This window comes from Notolepis coatsorum (assembly GCF_963971535.1).
Source record: "Notolepis coatsorum genome assembly, chromosome: 12".
In the NCBI taxonomy this organism is placed as follows: Eukaryota; Metazoa; Chordata; class Actinopteri; order Aulopiformes; family Paralepididae; genus Notolepis; species Notolepis coatsorum.
Window position 1 is genome coordinate 81,414,496 of NC_140176.1, and position 12,391 is coordinate 81,426,886.

General features: G+C 48.4%; 1 protein-coding gene across 1 annotated transcript in view; it reads left to right on the forward strand.

Annotated features, from left to right (window-relative positions):
* Positions 1-218: 218 nt before the first annotated feature.
* The window catches only part of trpa1b (transient receptor potential cation channel, subfamily A, member 1b), a gene marked incomplete at both ends in the record, with an annotated part of 185,226 nt that continues 173,053 nt past the window's right edge, over positions 219-12,391 (forward strand). Inside the window, 7 exons of the mRNA XM_084325910.1 lie at positions 219-370; positions 480-533; positions 644-779; positions 862-943; positions 1,026-1,107; positions 1,190-1,312; positions 1,395-1,521. Coding sequence (XP_084182036.1) covers positions 219-370; positions 480-533; positions 644-779; positions 862-943; positions 1,026-1,107; positions 1,190-1,312; positions 1,395-1,521 — 756 coding nt within the window. The remainder of the gene's footprint in view (positions 371-479; positions 534-643; positions 780-861; positions 944-1,025; positions 1,108-1,189; positions 1,313-1,394; positions 1,522-12,391) is intronic.

Genomic DNA, 12,391 nt, shown 5'->3' on the forward strand with positions numbered 1-12,391 from the left:
CAATGCGCACTTTTACTGATCTCAACAGAGACGAGTGAAATGTTCCAGAGCACTACGCTCCAACGCACAGTTTCAATAACACAGTTCCTACAATACACAGTTTCAATAACAGTTCATAAAATCCACTCACTGACAGCTCAGGACACAGTTCGTTATCCGGCGTGGTATTCCAACTTTGTATCCACTCACCCACGATTGGCGAACAGCGTTGCAACAATATGTATCCCGATGGCTTGAGGCTCTGCTCGTTCCGCAGCTCGGTGATCACAACAGTCTCAAAACAGATCATTCTACAGAAGGAAAGCAGCAAGAGAGTCGCAATCCCGCAGGTCAGCATCCTCGTCTTTACGTCCTCCGACTCTCGCTCCAGGTCTGCATCCTCGTCTTCTTGTCCTCTGACTCTTGCTCCAGGTCTGTGTCCTCGTCTTTCATCCTCCGACTCTCGCTCCAGGTCTGTGTCCTCGTCTTCTTGTCCTCAGACTCTCGCTCCAGGTCAGTGTCCTCGTCTTCTTGTCCTCAGACTCTCGCTCCAGGTCTGCATCCTCGTCTTCTTGTCCTCAGACTCTCGCTCCAGGTCTGTGTCCTCGTCTTCTCGTCCTCAGACTCTCGCTCCAGGTCTGTGTCCTCGTCTTTTCGTCCTCAGACTCTCGCTCCAGATCTGTGTCCTCGTCTTCTTGTCCTCAGACTCTCGCTCCAGGTCTGTGTCCTCGTCTTCTTGTCCTCTGACTCTCGCTCCAGGTCTGTGTCCTCGTCTTCTCGTCCTCAGACTCTCGCTCCAGGTCGGTGTCCTCGTCTTTTCGTCCTCTGACTCTCGCTCCAGATCTGTGTCCTCGTCTTCTCGTCCTCTGACTCTCGCTCCAGGTCTGTGTCCTCGTCTTCTCGTCCTCAGACTCTCGCTCCAGGTCGGTGTCCTCGTCTTCTCGTCCTCCGACTCTCGCTCCAGGTCAGTGTCCTCGTTTTCTCGTCCTCCGACTCTCGCTCCAGGTCTGTGTCCTCGTCTTCTCGTCCTCCGACTCTCGCTCCAGGTCGGTGTCCTCGTCTTTTCGTCCTCAGACTCTCGCTCCAGGTCGGTGTCCTCGTCTTCTCGTCCTCAGACTCTCGCTCCAGGTCTGTGTCCTCGTCTTTTCGTCCTCAGACTCTCGCTCCAGATCTGTGTCCTCGTCTTCTTGTCCTCTGACTCTCGATCCAGATCTGTGTCCTCGTCTTCTCGTCCTCTGACTCTCGCTCCAGGTCGGTGTCCTCGTCTTCTCGTCCTCCGACTCTCGCTCCAGGTCAGTGTCCTCGTCTTCTCGTCCTCCAACTCTCGCTCCAGGTCGGTGTCCTCGTCTTCACGTCCTCCGACTCTCGCTCCAGGTCGGTGTCCTTGTCTTCTCGTCCTCTGACTCTCGCTCCAGGTCGGTGTCCTCGTCTTCTTGTCCTCAGACTCTCGCTCCAGGTCGGTGTCCTCGTCTTCTTGTCCTCCGACTCTCGCTCCAGGTCTGTGTCCTCGTCTTCTCGTCCTCCGACTCTCGCTCCAAGTCGGTGAAACGTAACAGAGGGAACCCCCATGTGTAGGTCCCACAGCTTGAATGAAATGCACACACCTAGCTAATAGGTTCTGCCCTCGCCTGATGTCATTGGCTCCCAACTTCTTCACTGGGAACCCATGGACCTCATCTAGCGAGGGGAGAATGGACAGCATAGCATAGTACTGCTACAGGAAACAACAATTATAGATATGGTGGATGTGCACTTGCCTGGCAGCCTGCAAGGTATAGGCCTATAGATCCTCACAGACTCCATCACTTCAGGCTGGGGATGTCCTCCGCAGGTAGGCTCGCCTCTCAGGGTTCAGCATAGGCACATTCAGCTCACGCACGCACACACACACACACACACACGCACGCACGCACACACACACACACACACACACACACACACACACACACACACACACACACACACACACACACACACACGCACATGCGACACACACACACACGCACATGCGACACACACACCCAGAATACAATTCACATACAATCAGCTTTAACACAGTAGATAAGTACATTGTAGACACTGTTTAAGTAATGCACAATAGATGCAATTATAGACAGATAGATAGATAGATAGATAATTCTATGGATATTCTACATTTGCATAAAACCTGCTAGATCCTGACAATATACCTGTAAAATGTTTGTCGTATAGGATGTTGGACAACGACGCCATGGAAATATGCATCGGTCTGATGCACCAGACTCAGAATGGTGTTTACTGCCAACTACGTTGTACGGATGGGTCATAAAAACAGAATAACCGAATGATCATTTGCGGGGATCAAATTGGACTCCTTTAATGTGGTTGTTAAAATTCCAGTAAACCTGGACCCTGTTCTTCCATCATTTGGATCTAAATGAATAATAGGTGCAACATATTTTTGTAATTGGTTGAGTATTGAGGGTGATCACTTCAGCCCACAGCCACAAAACAGGCTGCAATATAATCACATGAAGGGAAACATGCACGTCAGTACAGTGAAAGAGCTTGTTTATTTTCGCTGACAGGCTCACACTGTTATAATAAGTTAACCACATGCATCGGGCAAAAATGGGGCTAGTTTTGCATAACCCAAAGTAATTTATTATTATAATAATTTAAATGATTATACTTTATTCTGATTCGTTTTGTAGGATTAAATTACATGCTAGCAGCAAAGCTTAAAATGTGCGACCTCCTAGTTACTTGTCATATCCGGACATTATTATACTTTATACTTATAGCACGTGCATGAGTCTGGTCTCTTTTGAAAGGAAACATTCTGATCTTTCTTCCACAACAAATTTGAATCACTCTGAGTGCTAATGAAATAGAGTTACAGAGGTTTGAACACACTGAAGTAAATGTTTTGTGAACTCACATTTCTGTTTACTTGTTGCCAGATGCCAGTTTTTAAGTTCCAGCTGTAGGAGCTGGAAAACATAACGGTTCCATAGCCTTAAGTCTTATCTACAGTACAGGTCCAAAGTTTATAACAATCCCACGGAAAATTTGTGTTTTACAATGGTTTTAGTAATGTGTGTACCGGCGTTAATTCCGCATGATTATCCAAAATGGCCGCCAGTTTCCATTGATTCCGAGGCTCTAGTCAAAACAAAGGACTTCCCTGGCTTCTTCTACCCCTTTCTCGTTGCAATCAGCCCTCGCATGGGATAGCGTTGGCTCTAGAATTTCATTGGCTACAAAGGTGGTCAATCATTTTTGCCATCAGCGGTGACTGGTCCGTTCAGGACCCGGTTAAACCGGATGTGGTCACTTGTCAGAATGGCTTGTCAAATGACGCTCGTCGGATGTTTCATCTTGTAACTCAAGACTGGAAGCACACAATAGGACGAGTAGGGTGACGATCGAAATGCGGCAAATTCAACTTTCCAACAATGTATTGGTTGATCGGCAAAAATGCATCCCGGAGCCGGCCGATGCTTAACCCTCAGAGTCAGGTTTCTGTTTAAAAGAAGGTACTCCAGTCCAGAAAATCATTAAGTGGTTAATATAATGTTATAATAAGACTCTTCGCCAGGCATGAGTTGTCGCAGGACGACGACAGTGGAAACTTGAGTGAGTTGGTGAGGGAGAATAGGTTGTCTTGTGTTGGGAGTACAGAAAGCACCACGCATCGGGCACTGTGCCCTCGTCTGTCTGCTTCAGGCTGTGTTGTTGCCGATCAACCAACACATTGTTGGAAAGCTAAAATGACAGCCGTTTCATTGACACCATACTCTACCTATTACATGCTTCCTCGGGTTACAAGACCAAAAAACCAACGAGCGTCAGTTTCGGACAAGTGACCATGTCCGGTTTCGCCTGGCCCTGAACAGACCAGTCACCTCTGATGGTGAAAATGATTGACCATTTCTGTAGCCAATGAAATTCTGGAGTACGGTATCTTACATGAGGGATGATTACTATGATAAAGGGAGAGAAGAAGATAAAGAAGTTGTTTATTTGGAGAATTACTCACTCGCACATCGAAATGTATTGGAGCGGATGGCCATTTTGGATAAGCATACCGATGGGATTTTCCATGGGATTGTTATCAACTTTGGACCTGTACTTGATAAGACTTCAGGCTATGGACCCATTGTGTTTTCCAGGTCCTACCTATCAGCTGGAATTCCTTTGCAGGCATCTGTTTGCAAACTAATTCAGACGTGAGTAAACAAAACTTTAATTTCAGTTGAATGCCTCATTGTTGTGGAGATAATTGGTAGGTGCGCGAAAGATACCATATAGCTCAGCATAGGAAGATCCGATTGACTCAGGGTTTATCTCTATGCGTTCAGGAAACTCAGTTGCATAAAAACCTCATCATGGTCATGTCTCTAGTACCCCCACAACCCGACCTACAAGCAAATCTATGAAGGGCAGCTAAATATGGCAGGAGACTTATTTTGTGAAAACTAAATTTTCGTTGACCACTAATAAGCTACAAAACCAAACTGTCTATCATATCAAAACACAATCTAGGGATGTATAGGAATAAAAATAAATCACTCCTAGAATTTGCCCACTGAGATGGTACCAAATCATTTGTCATGTCATCCCAAAAGAAATTAGTTTGATTATCTTTCAGCCAAAGTTAGGCACTGTGTGCCAGTGAAAATAATGTCATATCTAGGAATATTTTTAGAGTGAGAAATTAAGTTGTATTTAACCTCTTAAGCCCTAGCCATATTTTCTGAAAATTCACCTAAAAGTACATACCCAAGTAAATAGAAGATTTTCTCCACTTCTATAAGGTCCCTTTGCATGTTATTATCTAGGGACATCTATGGACCTCAGGGAATGTATTCCCAGTGTCAGAAATATTGTGTCTGTCACTAGGCTTGAGTAAATAATGAAAATACAAGGGAGAATTCTATAAACTCATATTTAGCTAATAACACTTAATCATTGGTAAACAAAACGTTTACATTCACGGTTTACTAAGAGTTTCTTCCCCAGTGCTGTGCGCAGCCTGAATAACTCCAAAGGCTAGATGTGTATATTATCCTATTTTTATTTGGTGTGTTATTAATCAGGTTGTGGAAGTGCTGTTATATTATCGTACTTGGCCATCGCGTCCCGCTCTTAAAGCCTATCGAGATATACCTCATCTCATGTACCTATTGTACTCCATCAACGAAAAAACACATACACCTACTGTAACTGAGGGGTACAATTCCCTGACTGTATTGATAAGTATGGTATCATTAAACCACTACCGCTTTATGTACTTTAATTACTGGCCATACAGTACATGATATATAAATATGATGAACACTTCCCACAATGAATCGGTTCCACACAAAGTGGTAATTAAGTATTTATTGCAGCAAAAGGTACATAATATACTTCTCTATTTTACTTTGGATGCGCTTATAAGGCAAAGGAATGTGCGTAGGCAAATCAATAATGAATGTCCATTCTCTGGTTACGCAGGAGGTAATTATACAACCTGAATCTTAGGGAATTATATCTATGGTACACTAGTAATATATAGCGGGAGATACTGGAAGGGTCCCCCCGGTTGTAAGCCAGCAGGGGTAGAGGATCTGTCGGTAGTAGAGAGTCTGGTCAACGATGACTAAGGAGACTCCAAGTACAGGAGACGGTGCAATAGTCTCTTGATCCACAGACGAATACAGCTGTTCTCTGTAGACTGTAGCTCCACAGTGAAGAAAGCTAGCCGGCCTCAGGCTCTCTGAGGCGCAGACTCGACGTGGCTCCTCACAGGGTAAATCCCACACGTGTAGGCGTCGGCGATTCTCCGCTCCATAAATCACAGGACCAAAACAAATATAATCCAGCCGCAAAGGGCTATGTAGTCGTCGGGTAGATTAATCCAGTGTACATGTCCACACGGTTCTCGTCTAGGTCTCCTCGGGTGAAAGCGCCATGAAAGCAGCCCAGCCTGGATAAGCACTCTAGCTGGTACGAGGAAGCGTTGGTGATGCTGGTCACTGTAGAACTTTAGCCGCACGATACACTATACACAAATAGACTATTACTGACTTAATAGAAATATGTTGCACTCGACGGTATAGCGCCAAACTCTGACAATTCAGTTATTAATTCGCACGCGGTCTCAATGCTCTATTTGGGGCCAAACAGGCCATACTTCACCGCACGGAGTATCGTGGGTGAGGCTTCAACTTATTGGGTAACTCTACTTCTGTATTCACCTGCGCCATATTTATATGCACGGCGAACAATCTAGTGCCAACCTCATTTCTGTCTCGTATCCCTGGGCAAGGCCGGGCATGTACAGACATGTCTTGACGGTGGCTTTGAACCTGACTCCGGAGGCATGGCCCTGGCGCCTGTGGACCGCTGTCCAATAGGAGAATGAAATATTATGGTCTGGTCTAGGCTAAAGGGATATTCCGTGTATATGTACAAGGAATATACAAGGGATATCAAACGATATACAAATACTATGCAATATATATCAATCAATAAATATATATATTCGGTTTAATCTGATCCTTTGTAACAGCCGCCTCCTAATTAGTCCCACCTAATTAGCTAAGCAGAGACAGATTAACCGCACTGTCCGCTACTCAATGTCTGTTGTGAGGGGTCGGGCAGTTCACAAAGTCATGGGGTCATGGTCGTCATCGATAGTATCGGGGAGCCTTGGCAGTTCTATTAGCCTCGCCACGGGTCGGGTGTAGATCCGTCCTTGGACGAGCACTTCGGCTGCTCGGACCTTTCCGTCGGCACCGGTGATCACTTTGCTTACGCGGCCAGCCAGCCACATAGCTCGGGGTAGTGACTGGTCGATAATCATGACGACTGTCCCTTCTGTCAAATTGTCTCTCTCTTTCACCCATTTCTGGCGGGTCTGTAGAGACGGTAGATAGTGGAGTAGGAAGCTGTTCCAAAACTTGTCAGCCAATACTTGACTGTACCTCCACATTCTTCGGCCGTTCGCTTCTTCAGGCCTGTACATTGTCTGTGGTAGCGCGGGGTCCAGCCGCCCCATCAAGAGTGTGTTGGGGGTGACTGGGTCGACATCTGCTACATCACTTGAGACGTAACCGAGGGGCTTTGAGTTCAATACTCCCTCGATCTCCGTGAGGACTGTCATTAGGACTTCTTCCGCCACGGTCTGGGCCCCAAGCACGGCGTACAGGGCTGTCTTTATTGAACGTACTTCTCGTTCCCAAGTTCCATCGAAGTGAGGTGCGTTCGGGGGATTAAACTGGAAGTCAATCTGGGATGGAGCGAGGTGGGTCTTAAGTTCTGGGCCCATAGCTTGGAAGCTCTCTCTCAGCTCTCTTTCTCCGCCTTTGAAGTTTGTCCCGTGATCAGACAATAATATAGACGGTTTGCCTTTCCGCGATGTGAATCTTCGGAAGGCCATAAGGAATGAGTCTGTGCTCATGGTTGGAAGGAGTTCTATATGCATCGCTCGGGTGGTCATGCATTTGAATACAATACCCCACCGCTTCTCGGTTCCTCTTCCTTTCTTTATATACAGCGGGCCGAAACAGTCCATACCGGTGGAGTGAAAAGGCTTGTCGCCGAGTCGGAGGCGACAGGGAGGTAGGTCAGCCATCCGGGGTATACTGGGCTGCGCTCGCCACTTACGACAGTCTAGACAGGTTCGCTGGAAGCGCCGCACTGCTTCTCTCCCTTGCAGTATCCAATAACGACGTCTGATCTCCGCGAAGACTCTCTCTGCCCCGGCGTGATGCACATCCTCGTCGTATTTCTTTATGATCAGCTCTGTGACCTTGTGTCGGCTGTTTAAGACTATCGGGTACTTGACGTCATCCGGTAAGTCTGGAGCTCTCCGCAGACGACCACCCACTCTGATGAGACCATGGGCGTCGCTCTCGGGGGCTAGGTGGAGCAGTCTGCTGTCTGATGGGACGGGCTTTGCTCCCTGTAGACAGTCTAGCTCATCGGGGAACGAGTCTCTCTGGGCTCGTTGTAGTAGAAGAAGTTCTGCTTCTTCGTAGTCAGCTGCTGTAATGTCAGTAGTGAGCTGAACCTCTGGGTGGTGCCACAGGAATGTCTTTAGCTGCGCACTCTCTAGGGTGAGGCAATCGTCTATGTCGGGGTCTGTGGAGACGAGTGTGTTCAATCCACAGAACATAGATTTCTTGTTTTCGGCCTCCTCTTTACTCGCTTCCCGTGGGGTGGGTGTAGGCCACTCTTCTTCCGGGAGCTTGAGGAACTCTGGCCCGTCACTGTATAGGTTGTGACGGGTGAGGTCATCCAGGGACATTCCCTGGATGATGACGTCAGCTGGGTTGTGTTTTGTGTCCACATACCTCCAGCTTGCTACTTCTGTTAAATCTTGAATCTCTGTGACTCTGACTCCCACGAAGACCTTGTATCTGCACGAATCAGACCGGATCCATGTGAGTACTGTCGTGGAGTCTGACCACAAGATTGTTCTTTGCACCGGAATGGTGAGTTCACGTTGGATTAACGTGGCGAGTTGCGCTCCTGCTAGGGCTGCGCAGAGCTCTAGACGCGGGATAGATTGTTGCTTTCGTGGGGCTATTCTTGAGCGAGCCAGGATGAAAGCAGTATGTATTTCTCCTCCCTCCTCTCGGGCACGCAAGTAGGCCACCGAACCGTAGGCTACTTCGGAGGCGTCGCTGAAGACGTGCAGGTCCATCTGGCACGTCTCCGGCCTCACTGTGGGTGGGAAGTAGCTGCGGCGTATGTTGACACCTGGGAGTGAGCTGAGTTCCGTCTCCCACTCTCTCCATGTGGATGCAAGGTGTTCGGGTATGGGGTCGTCCCAGCCCTGGTCCTTGTCCCATAACGCTCTTACAATCATCTTTGCCCTGGTGGTGTAAGGTAGAATACATCCCAACGGGTCATATTGTCTGGCGAGTGTTCTGTATACACTCCGTCTGGTGGTCGGTAGTGCAGTCGACCTTCCCTGCTCCTTGGTCAGGGGTGTGTGTTTATAATGGAGCGAGTCTGTTTTGAAGCGCCAGACTAGTCCTAATGTCATTTCTTGGGCTTCTCCTGGGATGGTCGCCATCCAGGTCTCGCTGCTTGCTGCCTTGTCCTCGGGGGAGAGGCTGCGCAATACTTGCGGGTCGCTGCTGGCCCACTGCCTGAGATCAAAGCCGCCTTTGATCAGGGAGGCGCGGAGCTTGAGTAGAAGGGCCTCGGCTTCTTCTGGCGTCGAGACGCTTTGCAGACAGTTGTCCACGTAGAAACTATTTCCTACACTTTGTCGGACCTCTTCATCAGCTGCTGGGTCCTCTGCGACGTGTTTTTGCAGTGCAAACGTAGCACAGCATGGGCTGCATGTGGTTCCGAAAGGGAGGACTTCCCATTGATAGATGGCTGGTTGCTCACCCCCGATCCTCTCTCTCCATAGGAACCGCAGCAGGGGCTTGTCCTCCTCCACTAGTCTCACCTGCAGGAACATCCCTTTGATGTCGCCGCTGATGGCCACCTTGTCTTGGCGGAAACGTAGTAACACGCCTAGTAGAGAGGGGCCGAGTGTTGGGCCGGGCAAGAGCTCTTTATTCAGATTTTGTGATCCGATCTGGTAGCTGCAGTTGAACACAATACGATCCTTGCCGTTGTGGTGGACTTTGTGGTGCCGCACGTACCATGATTCGGTCGTCTGATCGGCCTCTTTAATGTCAATTTTCTTTATGTGTCCCGCTGTGATTAGCTTGTTAATCTCAGCGCGGTACACCGTCTCTTGAGCGGGGTCTCTGGCTAGGCGCCGCTCTGTGTTCAATAGATACCGCTCCGTCGCTTCTTTTGGGGCGTGGAAGGTAGGCATACCCTCTCGCCTCAGGAGTGGAGTTGCGTATCTCATCACTCCGTTGACTTTGACTCTCTTTGTCCCCTGCTCGAGGAGGGCTATAGCGTAAATGTCTTCCTTGGAACGAATGTCTTTCTTTTCGTTCTTAAAGGGCATTGTCTCTAGTGTCCATAGCCTCTCGACATGCTGTAGGAGGGTGGTGTCTTCTTCTGTCACTCTGGAGTGGAGGCAGTTAGTGGCTGCTGTTCGGTTAAGAGACTTAGCGAGGGGGCCTTGTAATGTCCATCCTAGGCGGGTCTCGACTGCTGCAGGACAGCCTCTGGGCCCTGTGTGGACCCGGTCAATCGGGACGATGAGGTCTGCATGGTCGGAGCCTATCAGCAGGGTCGGGGTGGCACCGTCTATGAGCGGTATAGGTAGTTGACGCAGGTGCACATATTTATCCATCAGCTTGGCGATGGGGTAGGTGTACTGCGACAGGCCTATTTCTTGGCTGGTGAAAGCATTAGTAATCCTATACCGTCTCTCTGGCTGCCCGCTTGCTGCGATAGTGAAGGAGACATTCTCGCCCTTTATCGTCTTTAGATCTCTTCTTATTGTCCGAATCGTCATCTGGTTTTCGCTCCCCCGCAGCCCCAGCTGGGGCGCAGCGGACGCGAGGAGAAGGGTCTTCTCTGACCCGTCGTCAAGGACGGCGCAAGTGTCCATGACCTTATCTTGGTAACTCAGTGTTACGTGGACCACCTTTAAGAGCACCCGGGCGCCCCCGCTGCTGGCGGGGTCAATGTACATAACACTTGCCTTTGTGCTGCTTGAGGGTGCAGGCTTTCTTCTGTTACTGTCGTGTAGGACATCTAGGTGGGCTCCGTCACACCGATTACACCTCTTCTTTAAGCGGCAATCGGCTGCCATGTGACTGCGCGCACATCGGTAACAGCGTCGGTTGGACTTTATCCATTGACTCACCTCGTCGGCGGTCATCTTCTTGAACGTGTCACATTGTGACAACCAGTGTTCCTTTTCGCAGTACGGGCACACCATCTTCCACTTCTCTTTCATCGAGGGGGTACTGTGGTTCTTGCTGCTCGGTACTGATTCTGATTGGTGCATGACGGTCACCAATCTTCGGCCATCGTTTGCTCTCCTAGGTCCCTCTCTGGAGCTTGGGGTGCTCCGCATGAACGTATCCAACCGTAGGCTGTTGACTTCTCTCGCCAGGAAGTCAGCTAGGTCTAGGAGGGATGGCTCGGGACCGTTAGGATCACGGTGGTCTCTTTGCCGCCTGAAGCGCTCTTGTCGGGCGGGCGGAAGCTTCTCTAAAATCCTCTCGACATTAGAGTTTGCGTACAGTTCGTGCATACCCTTTTCTCTTTGCGCCCCCAGCATCCCTACCAGGGATTGTACCTTGATAGACAGGTCATCTAGTGAGCGATTGTCTGTGGCTGGGGGTAGGCGGTCAATATGCCTTATCTCTTGTATTACGTAGTCCCATATGCGTCCATATCTTTGGTCGAGTGCTGCTAGAGCCGCTGTGTATGGGGTAGTAGAGGTGGCATAGGCCAGCGCTATATTGTGCGCTCGGGGCACCTTGAGGTGCTTCAGTAGGATAGCATACTTGTACGGTTCATCAGTGACGGCCACACCATTTGCCGCACATCAGCACTAATGTCGGTAACCACTACACCCCCTCACTACACTCCCCTTCTTTTCATTTTGTCCTTATGCATTGTTTAACATCCATAATACTCATACACAAATCAAATAATGACACCACACATTATTATTGTTTCATATACCATACTTCCATCTTTATTTGCATTATGATATATTACAAGGTCCTAAGTTAGTGCACACTTAGTTTACATTGTTTATCATAATTGTTTGCTCATGCTGTTTCTTTGTCTTACATGTTTGGTGTCCCGGGCGGTGCTCTGCTCTTCCTGGTGGCAACTGGCAAATGACCAGTAATTGGAAGAGGCTGGATTTAAATACCAGGAGAGGCTTGCCGGGAGATACCAACTCCATGAGAAGAGGAGGGGGGGGGGATTTAATTAGACAATGATGTTCTACTATGATTTATGTATGTTTTAGCTTGACTCAGTTATTGTCTCCTACATAAATACATAGTGTTCTTCAAACTAACTTCATTATAAATTATAGATGATTAAGGTTAATGTAATTTATTATTGATTATTTGTCTTTCCCCATGTGTCTGTATTGGTTTAGTCAACCAGTATAAATACCTCCCTCTTGTCTTAGTCTGGAGGTCAGTTTTGTTTGGTTCAGTTGTGTTAGGTATTTTTAGTTTGTTCTGTTTAAGTTGACCCGAGTTCTGCTGGGCCCAAGAACAGCATTTTTGCTTATTTGTTATTGGTGCACTTTTGTGGTTTTTGTCCCCTGTATTTACATTTTGGGGGAAAATAAACCTTCCTTTGAGCACTCTACCTATGACTCCTCATGTCTAAGCTGTTTGGTCCCTCACAGGACATCATTGTCTCTAAGCACATTCGTAGCTCCGTGTACTGTGCTCTGTTCTCGTGGGTGAAGTCCGGAAACGTCGGTGTGCCAATGTATGATGCCATGGATGGCTGGCACATCGGTGAGCGTTGGAAGAGA